This window comes from Ambystoma mexicanum, chromosome 1p, assembly GCF_040938575.1.
Source record: "Ambystoma mexicanum isolate Mex_15411 chromosome 1p, UKY_AmexF1_1, whole genome shotgun sequence".
Taxonomy (NCBI): domain Eukaryota; kingdom Metazoa; phylum Chordata; class Amphibia; order Caudata; family Ambystomatidae; genus Ambystoma; species Ambystoma mexicanum.
Genome location: NC_090921.1, coordinates 258,465,927 through 258,489,226, shown reverse-complemented (window position 1 = coordinate 258,489,226; position 23,300 = coordinate 258,465,927). Strand labels below are relative to the sequence as shown.

Below are 23,300 nucleotides of genomic sequence, written 5' to 3'. Positions count from 1 at the left end.
TTCTCCGGCGGGCCGATATTGGGCTTCTCCTTGAGCTTGCCTGGATGGTCCGGCTTCCTCTATGATGAAAATCTCGAGTTTCGGCTGGTGACAGAAGCCGCGGTACTCGCCCTGGCCACATAGGAGCCCGTTGCAACGGCGCTCCTGATGACAGTTGACTCGCTGTGCTTGGCCTTTTGTTGGGCCCCCGTGGGAGGGATGCTCTCAAAGGTTTTATAAGACCGCTCAGTTTTCTTGGTAGGGGAGACATGCTGCTGGGACCCAGCCAGAGCTGGGGCCTTCGCCTGTAGCTACTCCTTTAGGCGCTGATGCCGATCCTTCAGCATGCGGGTCACCATCTACTGATAAATCGCACAGTCCTCTTCCACGTGCGTTGGGTCCGGGTACAGGCAGTAGAGAGACCTGGAGCGATTGTCGTCCGAGAAGACATTCCGCAGTCGGAACAAATCTAGAAAAGGGGAGCCGAATCCTCCTTCACTGACATGTCCACGTGGAGTAGGCCTTGAAGAAACTTCTGGAATCCTCCACGAAGAAACTCTACGAAATTCACCCTTGAGGGACGCTGACGAATAGGAGAAAAACACACACAGGTCCCCGTTAATCAGAAGGTAGATCGATGGAATTGTTTCAAAAAGCGCAAAACGCAGTAAAAGCTCCAGAGCGAAGCACGAGGACTCCCAACACTTGAACGTGCGGTAAACGTCTGAAGATGGCTGCCAGAGGCGGGGTTTAGGTAGAGGCCAGTCATTGGCTGGGGGCCGTATGACCCAGTGATTGGTTGTTAGGAGAAAGAGAATTCAGAAATGAAACAAACTGATTTTTTCTTTACCGAGGATTCCCGGCCCGACGACGATGAATATTCATGAGCATGTGAATCCATGCCAGACCCCATGCTGGAGAAATAGGGAAATGGAGAGCACCATGGACGGAGAGGGCAGAGAGATGGAAGGGGAAAGAGGTGAAGGTGAAGTGAAAATAAATAATGTAATGCATCAAAAAGGCAAGTTCCTACCCAGGAGCCCATTTAATGTGGAAAATTGCAAATCACATCAAAAGCACTAATATTTAGTTGTCAATATATGGATCACATGCATTTTTAAAAGGCAAATGTTCACCCCAAAGGACTGGTTCCTTTGTGAACTAAAAATACACCAAACACCTTTTCAGAACCACAAGTTCATTCAAAATAAGGTGCATGTTGCTTTCATACCAAAATTCAGCAGAACCTTTCCGATAATACAACCCACAGTACATCTCAAGTTGCCCCCATCAATGGGAATAGAGCGTCCAGATATGCCACTTTCCTTGCATGGCCACTTGCATTACCGCACTTTAATGGAAAAGCATAATAAAAAAGTACCATAATACAGAGAAACAGTGTCAGGTGCACCACACATCAACATGAGGCACAGGATCAGACTGGTCCATAGAGCAATGCCTGAAGGGCCAGACAATTAGGGCAACGTGTGGCAGTTGTCTTGGCCAACTCGGGGCTCTCTTAATGAGAGACTGCACTGTGCATCTGGTGTGCTCGAGGGATGTTCCTGAGCCAGTGTATTGTAAAAATCAAAATAATCTATCACCCCTAAAAAGAACCCAGAGATACAACACAAAATTCATTGTGAATGAATTGTGTTTCGCAAATACAGACTTTTCTGGTTGCCAGGGCTCGTTTGTGTTCCCGTCTGACTCTGTGGATCATAGTTTGATCTCTTGGGTTATCAAATTAAGACACACCATAATTTTATTTGTGCCTTGTACTACGACCTGTGCTTATTTCAGAGAACACAAGTTTGTCAAGACTTCACGCACAAGCAGTTCACCCAGTCCAGAGTTTCTTTTTTTGGTAGCATTCCGTTACTAAAAGTTTTGAATTTCCATTAAATGTCAGAAGCATAAAAGTATGGGTGCAAGAAAACTAACAGGACTTGCAAAATCTACTAGTGGACTCGCATGGCAAGAAGATTTTATGAAGGACTAGTACAATTTGTATGGCACTAGACCTTGCTGGCAAGTATTTGCCATTTACTGCAAACAAACTATTTGCAGTAAATGGCAGCTAAATGTTTGTGTGCATGGCTGGCCCTTCAGTGGCAGCATTGTGCAAAACATGAAGTATGCTTACAGTGAGACAGGCACCATTTTGTAGAATCACTGGAAATATTTTGTCTCCAGTTACCACTGGAGAGAATGTTGTGCTCCAGCACCTTGAAGCGTCTTGTGCTAGATGGGATTACCAATAAAGATCTCAGACCAAATAACCGGACAAACCAAGAATATGGCAAAATGCTACTTTATTCTCAGTCAAAATAAAGCAGGGCAAACTGGCAGACATCAGAATGATGCTCGCACAACACATACAAACTTGATTCCTATGTAGAAAACCGTAAAACCTATTGAAGGGAGGGATAGGTTAGGGGTACATATGCACCTATATATATAGAATACAAAGATTAGTACATCATTGGCTGTCTCTTATCTGCACAACACTGACAGGAAACGGCTTGCCCATGCCTCTTCTTTGATCTCTTTGCGAGGCTAGAATACATCATCTGCCAGAGACAGCCACCCACCAGGCAGCTGCCATGGGCACAGGCATCAAAGGAGCACACCATTCAATGGCAGTAGCCTCACACCAAGGGGTTTCATTTCTAAAGGCCTTGGTTCCTAGTGAGAAGTGAGGGGGCGGGTTAGAGAAGTCAGGAGGGCTCTGAACAGTGGTGGAAGAACTCCATCATGTTCCTCTCCGACCCGCTCTCTTCTTCCTTTCCCCTGCCATTCCTCTGGAGCAAAGTACTTTGGTGCAATGTTAGAGGGGCAAAGTGCACTTCTTTCAAGAACAGGGATTGGAGCACTAAGGCAGGCTATCGTTAGTCCAATCACCAGTGGTATTTTGCCTTTAAAAGGAGGGGGGTAGTTCTCCCACCACTACTTTGATTCACGCTGAAACACCACTGGAAGCCCTCAACCACTGATGCAAAGAAGGAGCAGTCCAAGACGGAGGCGAGCTCTGCCCCATACCCACACCAGGGCACACTGGGGGGTGACTTCCTGTGGGCCAGGACCTGCCATTCTGAACCTGATCAGCCCCTGAAAGGACTTGCCTAGTCCTCAAGCCCCTGAATGGGATCTCACAGCATCTTTGAGTACCAGATCTGCTAAGGATCCCTGTTCCACCAACTGAAAACTGGTTGGACTTCCTTCAAAGCTGAACTCTGCAATATCCGAAAGCAGTTGTTGGTAGTGCTCATTTTAAAAGTGGGAGAATTTTACAACCAGTTTTTTTTAAAGCTGGGAGTAAAAAAGTAATTTACATTCAAAATGGGGTCATTTTATAAGCAAATAAAAGAAAGGTTTAAATGTAAAACAAATGTTAATGTAATAAACACTTTTCAACTCGCTTATTCATGCATATTAAAAATATACCTTTTAAGATCATGCAGTAATAGTACTTTCTTCTATGGCACCACATACATTACTGGTCCAAACAGAAGCTTCTATGTGTTGGTTTTTATTTTTTTGATAGGGATTATTTTCACTGTGCCTTAGAGAGGCTCAGCTTCACCTCACTGAAGAGGCCCAACAAGGCCAAGCACATGTCTGGGGATGCCGATGGTACTCTTGTTCAGAAGAGAATTTCCTGGTATTTTAGTGCTGGATTGCCCTTTTGGACGGGACACAGACCGACGAGCAAATGAAAATCTCTCCTCTGAAGGGTGCAGTGAGCTAAAACGTGGGTGTATACCCTCCCGAATGGAAGAAATACAAAAACAGTGTATTTGACCCATGTTTGTTCACAGTAGAGGAGCTGCCACACTCCCCATCATTCTTGTCACACCGAGTTCTCAATCCTGCCGCCCATGGTTTCCATCACAGCTAAAGGTTTATGTTCCAACATGTCCCACATCATGACAGGTGCTGCTGCCTCTTCACAAACTGACACCACTAAGAATGCATGCCTTTCCTTTGTACCCCCTATATGAAGGGTAGCAATAAGTGTGTTATACATGATGCACGACAAATGGTGCTCCTGTCTCCTACCTACAGCAGTCTCAAATATATACACAAGTGCATTATCTGAATATCCCAAATAAAACGGGTAGCAATCAATATTTCACCATATTAGGAGACCCCAAATACAAAACCGTTAATGGTTTAATAGTGACAATAACACACAATATAGCCCTGCTATTTCTATTGTGAGAAATGCTCTATAGGATGGCATGTCGATCACTTCCATGATTTACCTCAAACTGTCAATCCTATAGTACACCGACCATCTTGAATCTGGTTCCTGAGCCAGGTTGGGGGTTCTTGTCTGCACTGCCAGGAGCCCCCCCCCCAAATCACCATAACAACTGTCAAAGACAGCATCTCTGAAGCTCAAACGTTTTGCTTCCTCCCCATCTTCCCTGCAGTAGCTCCAGCCACCTGTGGCAGGACAGTGCATTGGTTTTCTTTTTTAGAACTTGAACCTGTATTAGGACATCTGTACGTCAGCATTTTCTGCCTCGCCTCTTGCGACCGGCATTGCTCTGGACAGTGCCGCGTCTTCGTTTTCTGTGGGAACTCTGCACTGCATCACCAGCCAGTCTGGTGATTGCAATCGAGGGGAGTGATTCTGCCAGGAAACCCTTTACGGCCCATCTTTTCTGCCATCCTCAACTCAGGAATAACTCACCATGCCTCGGAGCGATGAGGGTGGAGGGGGATTTGTGGGGACCGGCAACCAGGTGATTCCCTCATGCCTCTACCCCCCCTCTTACATCCACCTTCGCCATCTCTTGCACCTAGCAAGTCACACCTTGCATCCACTCATACTTGTGCTCCCTTGTTTCCACCCGCCATCCCACACCTTTGCTCTCTTGCATGCGATCTTTCACACGTACCCTGGTTCACTTACTTACACACACACGCTATATGGTTAACCCTGGCTTTCTCTCAAGCACCCAGGTTCCTTCTCTTGCTCATTAGCTCTTCATCTTACATCTTGGCACTGCTCAATGCAGTCAAGAATGCTGAAACCCAGAAACTTTATAGAGTACGCCAAGCCAGACCCTAAAGACTGCCGGCAGCAAGCAGACACAGACTCCCAATCACAGAAATCACCCCAAAACTACACAGGAATCACAAACAAATGCCCAAGCCAGCACAGTTCCTCAGTACAGAAAAAGATTTTGCAGCAGGACTACTTCAGGTTTTTGGCTGCTGATCCTGGTCATTGAATTCCTTCATCAAGAAGACAGGATACAGGCTCTAGGCAAGGTTTTCCTCATGGTTGGATGCCGCTGTAGATTTGGTGCCTTTTTCAGGAGCAAAAATAGAATATCCCCGGTCTGATTCTCGTCGTTTGCAAGGACCAGCACTCTGGTGAGGGGACTTTTTGGACTAGACTCGTGCCTCTGGGGTTCCAGCAGGATACCCATGAAGTTTCAGCGAGTCAGACTAAGGAAGATAGTGCACTGCACAATGGCTCATTTTCAAAGTCCCCTGGTCGATTGGAAGGAAGGGCTACAGCAGGCTCTCCGGTTGCTGGAAACCATTTTCAGCCACAAAATCTTAATCTCCCTCTTCGGTTTTGGGTCCAGTGGTAGACTACCGCTTCAGCTTCCAGAATCAAACGTTTATGCAGGAACCCAGCCAAACAAACAGCTTTGCAACATTCAAATTTGGGGGGGTGGGGAGAAGGGGGGGTAGGGGAGGGTGGTCGGCAATCCTTTCAGGACAGCCAGCCTCCCAGTTCGAACTGGAATCTCGCAATCTGGCTGGAAGACAAAGGGCTGCAGAGTTTTGGACTCTCCCCTCGCTTCCTGCCAACACAGACTGGAGCCTGTGCGGGGCGTCCACAGGACTCCCGCCAAAGATAAAAATTACACAAAGGAATTTCCCACTCTGGATGTCAGGGGAAGGAACAAGAACGGACAAGAGACACTAAAACGGCGAGAAGAAAAAAATAAGACCGGAGACAGTTTGGTAAAATAAGCAACTCTGGGTGCCTTTACCGGGGGCTGTAAAAACAGCCTGCGATAAAGGTGCACCAAATTAATAAAAAGGTTCACTGCCCCCAGCCATTAAAAAGGTAAGTTTGTCGACGTTAAATTTAAAATGAGAAAGGGAATACTCAGCATCTCCGCAGCACTCCACATAAGGTGGGGGGAGCAAAATGTAAAGGGATCCAAAGATCCATTCAGCCCTTGGGAACTGTAGTTCTCACAAAGTTGGCCAGAGAAGGTTGGGGAGCCCATAAGGCAACCCAGCAACAATAGGCACTTATTGCAAAAAAGTTGTCAAAGGATAATTTTTTTAAAAGACATGACACCCATAAAAAGAGTAAAAGCAAAAGGTTCTTGGGTTGACACGGGTCAGAAGATTTATCATTGCTACGAAAATCTTACCCAACTGTCACCCGACACAAAGGAATTCTTTTTGACATTCAAACTACTCTGCTCTATGAAACCCCATATTTTTCAACAAAACCCACATTTTTCAACAATCTACTTTAAAAATCTTTCAGGAGGCGGAGGCATGTTCAGACTAGAGGTCCTAACTAACCCCGTCTACCACCCCTGGAACCTCAGCAAAACCCTAGAATTAAACTCCAGAACTTACCAGCATCCATCTTAAGCGACAACTGGGAAGCCAACGTCGTGAGCCATGAACTTTGCCCAGTCTTCTCTGCCTGTACAACTAACCAATCAGAATATGGGGACAATCATTTCTCCCATTGGCCGACAGCTAGCCATAAAGGACTGCTAAAGAGAAAGCTGCCTAGAAGTCAGTGCAAAGCTGAACAGCATGAAAAGAAAGCCCAGAGAGAAAAGCTGACCAGGGTAGTATAACAGTATCCTCCAGGATTGGCTTTGGTAGGAGGAACAGGAAAGCTATTGCCAGAGACTTTCCGCCGGCAACATAGGGAAGGTGAAAGGAACTGGACCAGTGGCAGAAGGTCGACATTCACTAAACTGGAGGAGATGGACACTGGCCCGAGTTCAGCCAGGGTCTCCCAGATTGTTGAACAGCAGCTTGGGCAGTTTTCTCATCTCCACCCAAGGCTCCTGGACTTTGTTTCCATCTTTAGAATCAAGCTGTCCTCCTGACTTTCCCTTGTACAGGTTTTGACTTGGCTTTTTGTTTGAGCATAGAGTTATTTGTGATGTATTTATCACCAATTGCCTTAGAGTGCAGAATAATAGGAGTATTTTATGGGGATGAACTGTTGGCATGGCTTGGATATTGGCAAGTGTTCAATGAGTCACTATCTACTACGGACACACAGTTGACGGCATCTGTATATTTGCCTTGGCTGTTAATGATTTTTATACTGCTCCAAATCACTAACCGTGCATTAATTCAGCCCTGAACCATGGGGAGTATGAATTCTTGCTATGCGGCAGTATTTGTAGAAAACCAACAAACTGGTGCAGGAAGGAAACAAACCGAAGACCTACCTTCTCTGTCTACACCCCATGACCCTGGAACCCGATCCCCACCCACCAAACAAAACTGTCTAGCACCCGCCCCCCCCATTTACCTGCTTCTCCCAGCCCCCACTCTCCCCTCCCCCCAACACACAAACGCACACTTTCTCCTACAGTTCAGGAAGGATCAGAAGACCCTCCCTCTCAAGTAATGGCTCAACCCTAACACCCAATTCCACACCCCCACCGTACCAGAGACTGGGTAATCTGATCCCCACAGTTTCTTCAGCTAGTTACTTGAAGATACATTGTGGACAACCGCCATCATTCCCCTGCTCTTGATCTCACTCCCTTGTTTCTCTGCTCCCTAACCTTGCAACCTCTGCCCCACGATTGCAAAGTGCTCCGTTGCTTCCCAAAGCTAGGTCTGGGCTCAATACTTGCACCTCTATGCATGTTCAAAGATATGGCCAGTTGAAGAGTTCAAACCTACTCTTGGTGTCGACCCATGCTTCAAATGCTCATAGAATGGCTCTACGGGACTTACCCAGAGCTGGGTCCGTTCATCACATTTCTTGCTTTCTTCCAGGCTTTGGCCTTCCCTTTTCTGGGGGCATTGCCTCAGCCTTGGTTCACTTTAAATCTCTACTAGACTTCTGGATTCTGGTCTTTTGCAGACCGTGGGTTTCTTAAGCTTCGATTTGGCCCCCTCATGAGACCATGGTTTTTGGAAGGAACTAGTTACTTACCGATTCACATGATCATGAATATTCCCAGTCAGGCTGGGAATCCTCAGTAAAAGTTTCATTTCTGAACCGTCTTTCTCCTAACAACCAATCACTGAGCTCTGGGTCATACTGCCCCCAGCCAATGTCTGCCCTTTACCTAAGCCCCTCCTCTGGCAGCCATCTTCAGATTTGTTAGCATGTAAAGTGGCAGTAGGACCAAGAAAAGGCGGGAGGGGTTGCATGTGAATTCATCCCAGACCCATGCTGGAGAACAACTGTTACTGGTAACTAACTCGTTCCTTCTCTAGCATGGGATCTGGCAAGAATACATAGCAGAACACACATGCACAACCATGGGTGGTGGCAAGGCTCAACATCAAGCATCTCTTACCTCACCAGGCTCACATTCAAGCGAACAGGTTGAGCAGCACTGCTTGGCCGACTCTGGACTCCTCTCCCTGGAATCCCTGTTGACGCAGTAGAATCTCGTGAAGGTGTTCGTCTACCTCCACGTAGCTGCCCTGTAGTTGTCCAGCAGGGGCACACCAGACAAACGCCATAGTTGCAGCAAGCACTCTGGTCGAATGAGCTCTCGGACGGCCAGGCAACAGTCGGTTTGCCAACCAGTGACAATGGATGATGCAGCCGGAGAGCCACCTGAAAATCGAAGCCTTTGAGAGGGCCTCCCCCTGGTTCACAGGACCAAAGTTCACGAAAAGCTGTAACGTCTTCCGGAAACTCTTTGTGCGTTCCACATAGAACTGCAGCGCTCTAGCCACATCTAGCGAGTGCAAAGTCCTCTCAGCCAGCGACGAAGGCGTCGGAATAAATACAGGCAACACCAAGGGCTTGTTTATATGAAAGTCTGACGGCACCTTGGACATGAAAGAGGGGTGCGTCTGCAGCACTACCCTTGTCTGGTGGAATGTCAAGTAAGGCGGTTTACAGGAGAGGGCCTGGATCTCGCCCCCTCGTTATGTGTAGGTGATGGCACAAAAAAATGCTGTTTTCCACAACAAACTTCAATGGCCCTGAATGCATAGGATCGAACGGGGGACCAATGAGCCTAGTCGACAACAGATTGAGCGTCTACCCCGGGGCTGGAGCCTTCACCGGCGGGAACGAACGGAACAGTCCTTTGACAAACTCTTTAACCAGAAGGTGTGACCACAGCGATCACAGTCCCAGAGATCTGGTGTAGCGGGAGATAGCCACCAGATGAACCTTAACGGAAGCACGGGCCAGTTAAGCCTTGGCCAATGACAGCATCGCAGAGGATCGATCTTCTGTTCACGGCACCAAACGGCAAACCTCTTCCATTTTTGTCCATAACTTTTTAGAGCAGACAATGCTCTGGCCTTGGCAAGCACTTCCTTGCAGTCCGCTGGGAGATCGTAGCCCCCAAACTCTAGCGCTGCAGGAGCCAGGCCGGGACAGCTGTCATTTCGAGAAGGTCCAGGTACCATATCTGCCTCGGCCACGCCGGTGTGACAAGGATCATCCTGCACCAGGACCGTCTGAGTTGGACTAATCGAAGAAGCAACGGCGGGAATACATACAGAAACAGACCGTCCCTGTTACGCTCACCTGGTATCCACGGGGCGCTACCCAGCCCTGGTTGGATGATTTGCCATCTCGAACCCGCTCCCGGTCACTTGGTAAGCACTCTGGTTAAAGATGGGTCTGAAAATATAGGAGAGCTAGATTTAATACCAGATTGTCTATGTTTTCCCACCTCCCTTGGCCTCAACTCCTTCCTCCCCCTTGGGCCCTCTCCTCACCTTAATATTGTAAAAGGTGGATTCTCCGTCCTGCTCCTCGTGGCAGGGGCGCGTAGAATGGGGGGGGGGGCGAGCAGCAACCAAGTTACTTCACTGGTGCAAGCCCCCCGACCCCCGTGGGAATCCAGGCCTGCTGCGACTCCATAGGTTTGCTGCTTTACAGTCTTTATATGCAGTTCTTATGTTCCTCTTGGTTCGAATAATAATGTCTTGCTTCTTTCCTTTTAGGTATGGAAAGGTATGTTGGTGTTGTCATGCAGTTTGAAGATGAGCATGGGCCGGTAGGTGAAAGCACGGTGTGCATGATGCGGTCCGGTGAGTAATGCGCGATGTGCAGCGCTGGTTTCGCCTTTTATATTGCTAACCTGTGTCTTTTCTCCCCCTGCAGGTTGCGATGTTCCTCGCCAAGCGCCGTAATGTTCCAGCAATGATACTGTGATACTGACCAAGATGACTACCCAGGTAAGAATTGTGTGGCTTTCATTCGGGAGGAAACGTGAGTAAACGCTTACTAATGCCGTCTTTCTTTCTCTTTCCAGGTTATGGTATTCCCAGATGCACACAGTGCCGGATGATGGAGTTCATACCTTCAGGTGAGTGGAACTGAAGTCGGCGATGGATTCAAGACAGGATACTCCCCCCTCCCCCCCTCAAGTAAATAGTCCCATTCTAATGTTGGTCTTCATGATGGTTATGAGCCTGGCGCCAAAAGCGCCAGGACTGACTCCAAGAGAGTCTTGGGTGAGGTTTTAAGGCCATTGACCTGGCCCTAGGCTGACTTGCCAGTGAGGGCCAGGTGCAAGAGTCATGACAGTCCCAGGGGAAAGAGACTGCGTCTCCCCCATGCTCCCCGGCTGGGGAAACCTGCTAGCGAACCTCCGGCACATCATGTTCTTCGCAAACAGATCGATCTGGGGATTGCCCCATCTGTGGAACAGGTAATCCCTTGGTCCTGCTGAAGCTCCCACTCGTGGCAAGAGCGCAGCTCCCTGCTAAGAGTCAGCAACGGTATTCTTCACTTCTGCCAGATGAAGCAGGAGGAGGAACATCCCCTGGGCTACGGCCCAGTGCCAAAAGGTCCTGCGCCTCTTTGGAGAGCGCCGGGGATCTGGTCCCCCCCCCCCTGCTTCCTGATGTAGAACATCATGGTGGTGGTGTCCGTGAAGACCCGCACCACCTTGCCCTTGAGGGACGGAAGGAACTACTTGAGGTCCCAAAACACTGCCCGCAGCTCCGACACGTTGATGTACAACGTCTTCTCCTCCGCTAGCCACAGGCCTCTTTCATGAAGACTTCCGGTTTGTGCACCCCCTCCCCCCCCCAATTCCAAGGAGGCATCCGTCGTGACAGTCTCCTGATAAGGTGGGGTCTGGAAATGAAATCCACCCCTGCGGACAGATGTGTGCGCACTCCCCACCACCTTATCGCTCGACGGAAACTCTCGTCGAGTGCGACCTTGTCCTCGAAGCTTCCCGACACTTGTATCCAACGGGCGTCAAGGAACTACTGCAGTGGACGCATCCGGAACCTGCACAGCCGAATGAGGTATATGCATGACGACATCATGCAGAGCTGAAACTTGATGGACCTCACCCATTCGATCTTCAGGGCTGACAGCTGCTAAAATAGCCGCTACCATCTCCTCCGACGGAGACGCCAGGCACGACACTGTCGAGTCAGGCACTCAGAAACCGCAAGTCCAGCGATGGAATCAAGCAGGACTTTGCATAGTTCACCGAGGACCCCAGATCCGTCAGGAGTTGGACGGTCCTCGTCATATGTTTGACGGCGATGTCCTTTGAGCTTGCTAGGATGTGCCAGTCGTCTAGGTAAGGGTAGATGTAGCTCCCTCGTAGACACAGCTGCACCGGCGCCAGGCACTTGGTGAAAACCCTTTGTGCCAACTTCAATCCGAAGGGAAGGGCCTTGAACTGGTAATGTTGCCCTTGAACCACGAAGCGTAGGAACTTGCGGTGGCCCTTGTGTATGGGGATGTGAAAATAGGCATCTTCCAAGTCCAGAGACAATAGAAAACCCAACTCTTCCAGCTGTCCTAGCATGTGCTGAAGAGTCACCATCCAAACCTTTTGAGACTTGATGTACCTGCTCAGACGGCAGAGGTCCAGGAAGGGCCTCCAACAGCTGGTGGTATTTTTGACGAGGAAGTAATGAGAGTACTCTACAGAGCCACTTTGGGACGAGCTCTATCGTGCCCTTCCTCAACATGGCCCGCACCTCCAGCAGCAGCTAAGGAACGTGGTTTTCCTACCAGGCCACTGGTGGTATATGGGGACACTTCCATTGCAACACTAGGGTGTGTCCGTGGGCGAGAGCGTCCAGCACTCAACGGGCGGTGGAGATTGTCTTCCACACAGTTCGCCAGTCAGCCTCCCACCGGAGTGCTCGGGTGGCAGCCCGACGACACAGCTGGTTCAATCCTGTTTGAACTTTGAAACGCCATCTTGGGGGCCTCAGCGACATCATCCTCCAGATTTGCGATGTTATCCTCCAGATTTGCAACGGCCCCTGTAGGTCTCCTGGGCCGACGAGTGGGAGGGTTGATGGTAGGACGAAGCACCTCCCCCGAAGCCTTTGTAAGAACCCTGGGATTTTCCTCCGGAAGTCCGAAAGGACAGCCATCGTTGCTGAAGCGTGCCCAAGGCAAGCGTCATCTCAGTTTCCGCCTTGATGGCACAAAGAGACTCTTCCACACAGTCATCCCAAACAAATTGTCCCCGTTCAACACCTTTGACTGAACATCCTGGTGGAAATTAGTTGCCCCAAGCCAGCCACGCAGACAAAGGCAAACACTGTTGCCCATTTGGCAGAAACCCGTGTCGGCGATGTCCGTGCCCACCGTAATGGACCACCTCGCCTTCCTGTAGGATCTCCAAAGCTTCCGCCCTCTTGTCGTCAGGAACTAAGTCCAGGAGGGGAGCAATCTTGAACCAAAGCTCCCCGTTGTAACGCGCCACGATGGCGAGACATTTGCGGCCTTTATTGTCATCGCTGCCGACGTGATAACTTCGCTCCATGGCATCAAACTTCTTCCCCTCCCTGTCTAGTGGGGGTGGGGAGGGGGGAGGAGGCTGCCGAAGAAGAGGCGCCCGAAGACTTTCTTGGCAGTCGCGGAAACCAGAGTACGGAGATGGCTGGGACCGTAAGCACTTCGGCGCAGAGTCCACCATGTATTACCTCTCAGAACGGTCCCTCTTCGCCAGGGCAGAGGAAGCGTTCTTCATGAGGGACAACCCCTCATCCCAAATGTCATCCAAGAGCGGGATCGAAAGTACGGTCTTACTCTTCACCTTGCGGTGCTGGTAAAGGAAACCCTCTTTCCTCTTCTCCTCGGGGACAAGGCCCCCAAGCTCATGGCGTGGAACGAGCCCATCTTGTCGGGCAGTGAAGATATGGGCGGCGGAGATGGGAGGTCTGGATCAGTCTCGTCCCTCGGGGGGCGGAGGGGTGTTGTAAAGGAGGCAGAGGGTGAACTCTCCTGGTCCCGGCGCAAGAGGCATCCTTGTCCGGATCTCCGACCATAGGGTATTCAGAGCAGTGAGAATGTCCAGACCAAGGGAGAGGGTTTCGGGGAAATGATAGGCATCTTCTCAGGTGTCGTTTCAATGGGTTGAAAAGAGGACTCCCTCCTGGCAGGCAAGGATACTTTTGCCTTCAGGGCGGTGCCCTGCAGATCCGCCTCAGCCACTCGATGGAAGGGGCCTTTGCCAGATGTAGCTGGGCCTTCACGACCTTGGTCGAGCCCTTCACCTTAGGGGGAGGGGGGTCTGAGCCCCACTACCCCCTGGCCTTCTCCATAGGACCTGTCTGGGTCTTCTCCAAGAGCTTGTCCGGATGGTCCGACTTCCTCTTCTTAGAAGAACTGGAGCATTGGCTCGGGGTCGAATGCGCTGTACTCGCCTAGGCCGCCACGGAGCCCATTGCAATGGCGCTCCCGGTGGCAGTGGACTCACGATGCTTGGCCTTATGTTGGGCCCCCGCGGTAGGAGCGTCCTCAAAGGTCTTAGAGACCGCTCAACTTTCTTCTTCAGGGCAGGGGAGGCATGCTGCCAGGGCTCACGCAGAGCAGGGGACTTGGCCTGCAGCCACTCGTAGAGACACCTGCGTCGGTCGTTCAGCATGCAATGTACAGTTTCCTGACAAGACGCACAGTCCTCCTCCACATGCGTCGGGCCCAGAGTGCAGGCAGTAAAGGCACAGGGAATGTCCGTTGTCCGAAAACACATTCCGTAGGTTTAAGCCGGGGCAAAACAAGAAGAGAGAAGCCGAGTTCTTCTCATCCGCCATGTCCACGCGGCGTAGGCTTTGAAGAAGCTTCTGGAATCCTCCAAGCAGCAACCTGCCGAAATTTGCTCAGGGGGGGGTGGGGGGGGGGGGGAAATGGGGTTAGTGTTAACCGGGGGGGGGGGGGGGGCCTGAAGAATACGAAAATGGGTCCTCGTTAATCGGAATGTGGATCAATGGATCTTGAGGCTCGATTGACCGAAATAGAGCAAAACTCTTAGAAATATCGTCAAATGCAGTAAAAGCTCGAGAGTTATAGCACGAGGACTCCCAACACTTGAAACGTGTGGTAAAAATCTGAAGATGGCTGCCAGAGGAGGGTCTTAGGTAGATGGCAGTCATTGACTGGGGGCAGTATGACCCACATAACAGTGATTGGTCGTTAGGAGAAAAGACAGTTCAGAAATGAAACAGATTTTTTCTTTACGGAGGATTCCCAGCCAGACGACAGGGAATATTCATGAGCATGTGAATCCATGCCAGACCCCATGCTGGAGAAACAAGGCAGTTATGACAAAGTAGTTATTGAACATGGTGAAAGTGGTGGGGGTTATGTGCTGGTAGTTACGGGCATCGATCCATAGTTTCATTATAAAAGTTGGCCGATTAGGGGTGGGCTGTCGCCAGGACCTGATATTTCTTTACTCCGGGTCTAGGTTGAAGAGTCTAGTTTTCAGACATTCTTGGAATGACGAAAGGGATGGATCATTACTCAGCTGTGGTGGCAGTGTGTTCCACCGGGAAACTTGACTCTCCTACTTTAGGCATAATCAGATTGGTTCATTATGCACTTTGATGTTTTGAAACAAAGCTTTATAGAACAAAGGCTGCTAGCTTAGCAGTTGCAAGACAACTCATCACCCATTGTACTAATGGCGTAAAACACGAGATGGTAAAAGAGGAGAACAACTTAACCAGGACGGGGCAAAAAACCCAGCTCTCACTTGGCTTAACTTTGTGCTGATATGCAAATCACGTTACATCAGTGAGCAATATTCTCCTTGGCGGTCACATAGGAGGGATTCTTTTAAGTGTGCACGACACAAAAATGCTCACTTGTTCTTGGTTCAATAGAGTTGGCAACCGTAATATACTAATATCCATTCATATAGTGCATGCCATGAGTTGAATGGTGTCCCATCTGCCACCAGGCTATGCCAATTATGATTCATGGGTGGTTGCTTGCAAACAACTGAAGTTAATGATGCTACCTCGATTGGTAGATGCGCGTGTGCGCGCACGCAAGGTGAGGTGGCTTGGAGAGTGCCATGCATAATTCTGGGTAGCAAGCATTGAAGGATGGTATGACGACTGTATCAGTTGTATATGTAATACCCCTCCTGGTGAGACCCGACCCCCTCTCCCCCCCCGACCCAAAGCACTTTTTGCTGGACTTCTGGACATTTTCTTTCCCATCTGAATGAGGGGAGCCAGCCTCCCCCCCCACCGATTCATTCTTCTTGTGCTTGGACTTTAAACAGAAATAATGAGTTCCCAATGTTATTCTATGGAGTCTGCTTTCCTCCAGATCTCTTTAAGGAATCTCTATTTAACTTTAGTAGCACGCAGCACCCTATGTGCAGTGTTGCTGGGAACTCTTTGGGTTCTCTTTTGAGATTCTTTACTTTTCCCTACAAACTACAAATACCCAGTATTCCCCCCCCCCACCCCCACCCCCACCCCTTCTCTCTGTTCCTGTGGCTAGACAATCCTATCCTACAGTTAGGGCTGGTGGAAGTGGACGTGCTCTAATTGTGTAATTTTATTTACCACAGACTATATTCACAATCTCGGTTATGTTCAATAAGGTCATCGATGTTCCAACATGGTGGCTCCTTTCTCTTTTAACCATTACTCCCGTGTGGTTGTCTTCTGGTAGCCAGTCTACCATTCTGGGAGGGAGGGATCTGTGTGCGTTTTGCTTTTGGCAGGAAGCCTTGCATGTCCCCGCCTAGGCTCCAGTGTTTCTGTGAAGGAGGGAATCAGGGGAATCACTGTCCTTTGTCTGCCAGAGTGCCTGAACAGAACTTGTACCTACTGGGGAAGGAGGTGGCAGGGGAGGGGTGGGGGGGAAATGGGATGGTTGTCCCAAGTGAACAGCCCCCGGCCCCTTTCTGTAAACTGATGGGACAGTTTACAGAGTAGTGAGTGGGAAATCAAAATATAAGGCGAAGTTCCCGAGGTAGAAGGCAAGTCGACCATGGGAACAGAAGACCCGAAGCTAAAGACAACCAGAGACGCCTGAAGACACGCCCAGTAACTGAAGCAGCGACTGCTGTCATGACCCAGTTTTCTTAACAGAGGAGCTCCGAAGAGGGCTGTTCCTTCCCTTTCGCTGGTGGGACCAACCAGCCCCAAAACGAACTACAAACGAGCCATCTCCCGAGATGCTGTGCTGCAAACTGTAAATGACAGGAGACTGACCCATTTGCAGTGCAGCATCTTGGTGTGGACAAATCTGGCCAGAACTTGGTGAGCTCCAGTTGAAACTTCAGGGGCACAATCCCACTCACCCAAATCCTCTTAAGGACTGAAAAACCAAAAGAACGACGACCAGGCGATAACCACCTTTTGTTGGAGCTGATAAAAGGCGTGAAAACCGCCGACTAGCCTAAGAGACCGAAGAAATCCAAGCTGAGGGTCCTTTTGCACGACTGCTGCTGTGACATCCCATTCAGAGTCCTTCCTTTAGTCACCAGACCATGTAATCAGGACACTGGATCTGTCACTGCTGCACAGGAGAGAATCCAGCTGCATTACTTCTTCTAACCTAAGGTACTGTGGGGCTAAAGGTAGAACTTACCTTAAGGGTGACTGGAGTGCATTGCAATGTGTTTGGGTGTACACCCATACCTCTTGCCCATGCATGACAGCTTGTGTCCCATTAGGGAGTCCTTTGCGGGGTCACTGTAATTTGTGTTATCTTGCTAGGCATTTTATTTTAGTGACTAAAATATCCAGAGGAAAATTCCTGTGTGTATTGGTTAGTTTAAGAGTATTTAATCACCTGCCATAACACATCTATATTTTAATATAAACTTTTTTGGACTATTGAATGTACTGGCTCAGTGTACTTACCTACATCTCACATCCTCCTCATAAGCCAAGATTGGAGAGAATTTTCAGTTTCTGTGCCAATTCCCCTTTAACCCGAGAGACCCCCAGCACTTTGCTGGACTTTTAATTTTAATCTCCTGAGGAGCAAGTGGAACTTTTTAACCACTCACTCATGCTTTTTCTCTGACTGGGCAATTCATTGCTACCGTTTTATGGAGTCTGGTAAACTCCATATATTTTATACAGGCATCGGCTTTTTGCTTGATCACTCCCAGCACCCTCTGTGCAGTGTCACTGAGGAGTCCTTTGCAACTTCTCTTTATGTTTAAATGCATTGACTTGCGAGAACTAATAGTAAGATAAAATTGATCTTACTTACCTTTCCTCTCCTTTTGTGGGTCCAGCACACACCACCGTATGTGGGGTGCCAGGGAGTTACATTTTAACTCCTCCCACTCCTCATGTAACTTCGTTACACTGACTAACTTAAATGGCTGCAGGCAGTGGTTTCTTTTTACAACCTTTTGTGCAGGTTACTAGCATGCCACTTTCTCAACTGCAGTACAGCACATTGGTGATCATTTTCTCAAACCCACACAACCAGTCTTTTTTCGCTATTTTTCATTTGTCAGTTCCTTCTGGGCTTTTCTTCTACCATTTAAAGTAGGTTGAAGTCCTTTGTGAGATTTGCCATTGGCAGGCTTTAGCCCTGAAGCCCACCCAGGCTCCAGTGTGTCTGGGAAGACTGTGTGAGGGAGGAGCCTGAAACTTTACGGTCCTTTTTCTGTAGGTATGCCATACTGAAACCAGTTCTAAATGGGTGGCTATACATACATCAAACAAACAGTTGCCCAAAGCCATACCAAGGCCTACTATATGAGGCAATACCAACAACTGCAAAAGCATAACTTTTAAGTGAAAGTGTTTTCTTGGGTCTATGTAGGTCAGTGGTAAAAGTGTACCGAAAAAAGTTAATGGAACTGTGATTTCAGCAGGGATGAGGGTAAAGCAGAAACATAGTGCAACATGTGGCAAGGTTATGCAGCCGAGGCATTGCAATACAAAAGTGACTAGTTACTAAGGCTCCCATTACAATTTGTGAAGAGACAAATCCTCTATATAGAATGGTGAATTGGAACACCAGTCCTGACTGTTCACGCTCACTTTGATCACAGATGCATGTACTGGTCTATAACTCACATAACTCTCGCCTAAAATAAGCCTGGCTGCTCAGCCACTCTACCGTGTAGTACAGGCCTATATTAAGAGTTGGGTCCCTAATGCAAAGAGATACAGCTTATGAAGTCCCACACCAGTCACACTTTAGAAACACTTACCCAACAGGTATGCCTTGCTGCTCTGCAATGCTACCAAATCCTTTGGGTAATACAGACGTATACCAAGAGTTGGGGACCTGTATGCCAAGGGATAGTTTTATAGTCTTACCTAAAGTGGACTTTAGGAGCAACACAGACAAAAATCGATTCTGCAAATATATGGCATTATAATGGAAGATATGAAGGCACAGTGGTCATAATAAGATATGGCCCATGTTCCTTCGAAAAGTAGGTAATTAAGTACCATGCTTTCCCTCAAGTCGTAAAATGAATGCACTGTTAAAATCTCAGCACCAACCACCCTGCTACCCTCAATAGCACTGGCTAAACTATGAATAAATAATACCCCTCTCCACCAACAGTACTGCGCTACTGTATAAAATGCCAGGCACAATACCAACTCCCTCCCGATGTGAAGCACGCCACTGCTTTGGAGCTAGGCTCGCACTTTAAGCAGTAATAGCACACAAACATGCCCATGCAGCGAAACAGCATAGAATGTATAAATAACAGCACAGTACTGAGTCAATATACAGTGCAGAGTACATGCATCACTTTGTATATAATTCACAGCCACCTCTTGTACACGATCTTCAGGTCCCGCCACTCCAGGAAACTACACATCTTGGGCTTACGGGCCAGCACCACCTGCATCAGTTCTCGCACCAGCTTTTTTTTCTCCCGGTCAGAGATGGCCACGTACCACTTCTGCAGCCGCAGCTTGCCTTGGCGGCTAAACAGCAGCATGAAGCGCATCTAGAAGGCACACAAATAAAAAAAAGACTGAAAGTAACAGGCTCGATGCAAAGATATAGATACAACGGGGCCATGGGCATAAGGAAAAGGGAAATGGGGCAGATAATCTGAAATATGGGAGGGTGGGGGGAGGGGGGAAAGAGGAGACAGAGAGCGAGCTGTGCGAGAGGAGGGGAAAACATCTTTCTGCACATCGCACATCTACGTCGTGAAAACAGCGCCACTCATGGTCCGTACTGGCTCGCAAACACCCCAAAGCTGTATGGGTAGCTACACTAAAGGATGCAGTGTAAATAAGACACAGAGCCCCAATGAAGTCATTTTTTAATTGCGATTCAAATGTGGCAACGGGACGGTGAATGATTGGATGGAAAGCAACTTTCCTTACCCCTACAACCAGACGGATCAACTTGAAATGCACGGAAGAAGGAGACGAAAACGTGCAATGCGAGTGTGCTCAGGCATCGGAAAATCGTAGTGTCGCTGTGATGTAAAACTTTAAAAAAAATAAGAAAAAAAATAAAAAAAAACAAGTGTCGGAGGGGCTGCCCTGCGGGGTACGCACGTGGTTTCAAGCACGCTCGAACACGGAGACGACAAAGGCCATTTGTCTGGCATTCAGGAGACTATCCAGCGGGGGAGTGCCATTTAGTATTTTGAGCATGATTAAACACCAACACCAACTACAGTTTGATCCCCGGAATGATCCTAACAGAACAGTAATGGGGCTATGGGTTGCCTCCCATGAAAAATGGGAGGGGGGTGGGGAGATTCCTCGTTTCATTACCTACTTTGGAGATACCTTACATGCAAAACAGGGGTCTTCACTTTTTATGCCCCGTCCTTTATCCTGTGGTCATAAATAAAGCTCCCTTTTTACATATAAATACAGATGAAAACACTTAAAATGCAGGCCCCTTGTTTGGGTGATTAAGATGTCAAACATGTACTGTGCAAAGTAACAGAACAGAAAAGTTGAAAAATGATTCCTTGTCTTTTAAGTTGCTTAAATGGTTGTGGACCTTGAATAAGTTGCTTAAATGGTTGTAAACCTTGAATTGTTGTGCAAGAACGCAGCTTCACATTACAGGCATACACGGGCTAAAAGGTTCAAATAAAATACTAGTTACAGCATGTTGCCTTCAGAGGGGGTGTTTAAGACGACGGTCGAGCTGAAGTGAGACACGGATCTATGAGCGAGCAAAGATATTCTCCACTCACAAAATTGAGATGCTCTGTGCTTGAAAGAGGTAATGAACAGGAGTTCTACACAGACCAATGGGTGGTGCAATGAAACGCAGGCGGCCGAAGGTGCGAATGTGTCAGCAATCGCATGAAGTAGGTTATACAGCTCCCGAAGAGCTGAAAATACAGCCGGCCAAGTACACTTCGACAACAGGATTGCTGGCGATTTCGGACATAAAATGAGGATTATGCGATTGGAAACACAAAATAAGTCACACTTATGTTGAAACTCTACCTTCCACAGGGAACAAAGACAAAGTCAGAAAATATTGCAATAACCGAGTTCCTGCCTTACCTAATGGGTGCTCATAAAATGGCCATGGATGTCGTCACCATTAGGGATCAGGTAGCTGCGGATTGCTCGACCATGAAGAAGCCACATCAGGAGGGGACACTGGAGGGAGGCACCTATGTGTCTTACATGCTACAGGCAGTACTGAATAAGTTCCAGAAGTTGAATAAGGCCATAGACGACGGAACAGACTCTGCCCCAGTTTAGTCAGACACAAGGAAACAGGTGGTATTTCCTTCAGATCTCGTTTACAACCTAGGTTTTCAACAAGGGCAATTGGAGCAGTGTAGGTCCAGCTAAGGATTTAAATCTAGACCAGGCAGTTATTATAAAAAGTATGAGACAACGGGGATCAAAGGAATTCTAATTCCAAAATAGACAAGGAGAGCTCAGCGTCTGGCTATGTTCAATTGACCAACAACAACAAAAGTACTCCCGATGGTCAATAACCAGTTGGAGCTGGCCTGTCATTTTTGCACAAGCCCGTGTACAGGGCACTTTGAATCAGTAGGTATGCAGCCATCAAGACTGGGCTACTAAGGAGAGAGTGTACAAGTCCTTCCGATTTCATCATCAGGTACTACCTACGCCCCCCACTTTAGAACAAAGTCAAGAGGAGAGAACCATTACAATGTACAGAAGTATGGAAACTGAAGAAACCGAGTTCCTAAGTGCCAGAGGTAATTGAAAGGGGAAGGAATATACATGATAAAGGAACATACAGTCAGACACTGAACTTCAACATTGAATCAATTTGTGAAGAAGTTTAGTTTCAGGATGGATAAGTCACAGAATTATTCAGATGATGGCAGTGGGCACATTCTAGTACCATGAGACATTTCCTTTTGCCCATTTGAGAGATCAGAAATCTCAGGTGTGCTATAGCATACGATTGTTTATCCTCTTTATGCAGCATGCTGCTGTGTGTTTTTATGGAAAAATTGACATTCTGAAATAAACTAGAACTGAACAGCAATAGCAAACAGCCACATGTTTTGGGCATTGCCCTTCACCAGAGATCCAGCGCTGGGCACTTACAATGGTCTTGGCACCAGTGATAGTGACTCTGCAACTGGAGGGTAACCAAGTATTTTGTTTACCTTGAAACCAGGCCAATCAAAAAGCCACTGACAAGTCTTTTGAAGGATCAGATTAAGGGAACATGCGAACACAGAGTCTACTAACCAGAACAAGGCTTAGTCTTTGCTCTCTAAAGACATTCAGCACATATGGGCTCACCATAGGATTGACTTGGTTCAGTGCTACCTTCTTGGGACAGAAAAAGGGGACTGTCTGCAGGCAGAAGGAGGCAGACTTCCACCGGACATCTGCTGCAGATTCAGGAACACATGGTGCCATGTGATCACATGAGCAAGGTTACACCTGTGGCCACTGGTAGCCCATATCATTTGATCCCAACATCATACATTTCGTGACGATAATTCCAGTGTCTACAGACCCGAGGACGATCTAAAATACCAACTAGCTCAGGAGAAGGGAAGTAATAGATTGTCCACCAGATACCACGCTTACTACAGACATCTGCATCCGGGGCTGAGGCCTACCCTTAAACGGGAGGTCCACCATGAAGTCAAACTGAAAGCATCTGTATTTCAGGCTCCGTTAAGGGTTCCAGAGCAGATTCAGAATGTTCACTGGTTAAGACAGAAAACCACTGTTCCTACATTAACAGACAGTCTGCCTCCATACTCCATTATTGGGGAGTGTGCTACCGAATTTCACCCAAGAGCAGTGCACTTCAAGGGGGTGAACCATTCCTCAACAGATAAGCTCAGCAGGTTATTTTCAGCCGGAGGGGAAATGACAATTCAGCGCTGGGACTTGGAATACCCCCTCTGGACATATTTTTCCTCTTTGGAAAATACTGTTCTGCATCAGGTTCCCAATTTTTTTATTTTTTAAATGTTTTTCGTTTATTACAAACTTTCCACTGTTTTAACTCTCCAATTGAAAATTTAATTTCTCTACACATTACACTACATTTCGATCATCATTTCTTATAATACAGTTCATTTGTCATTTAACCAGCCTATTCATCCTTTGTTCTTATTGCTTTTACAGCTTCTTCCAGAAATATTGCAGTTGAAAAGTTTATTCTTTGATTCCAGCATTCATAAAATAGTTCCCACAATTCCTTAGAATCAAGTCCACAAGAATCTACAATCAAGTCTTTAGGTAAGTAGCTCGAACATTCGCTAAGTTTGGGCGAAATAAGATCCAAGTGTTTTATTGTTTCAGTGTTACTATTACAAAGATTGCAATATGGTCCCTCTTCGTATTTTCCATTTCTTTGTAACGCAGTTTTATTGTGCAAAACATTTAATCTAAATCTCAATAGCAAATCACGTTGCTTACGATGTGGG

The 23,300-nt window shown here is 47.9% G+C and overlaps 1 protein-coding gene across 1 annotated transcript in view; it reads right to left on the bottom strand.

Moving 5' to 3' along the window:
• AP1S1 (adaptor related protein complex 1 subunit sigma 1) overlaps positions 1 to 23,300 on the bottom strand; it is a 231,365-nt gene that overhangs the window by 187,154 nt on the left and 20,911 nt on the right. Inside the window, exon 2 of the mRNA XM_069646550.1 lies at positions 19,201 to 19,379. Within this exon, the coding sequence (XP_069502651.1) occupies positions 19,201 to 19,379 (179 nt within the window). The remainder of the gene's footprint in view (positions 1 to 19,200; positions 19,380 to 23,300) is intronic.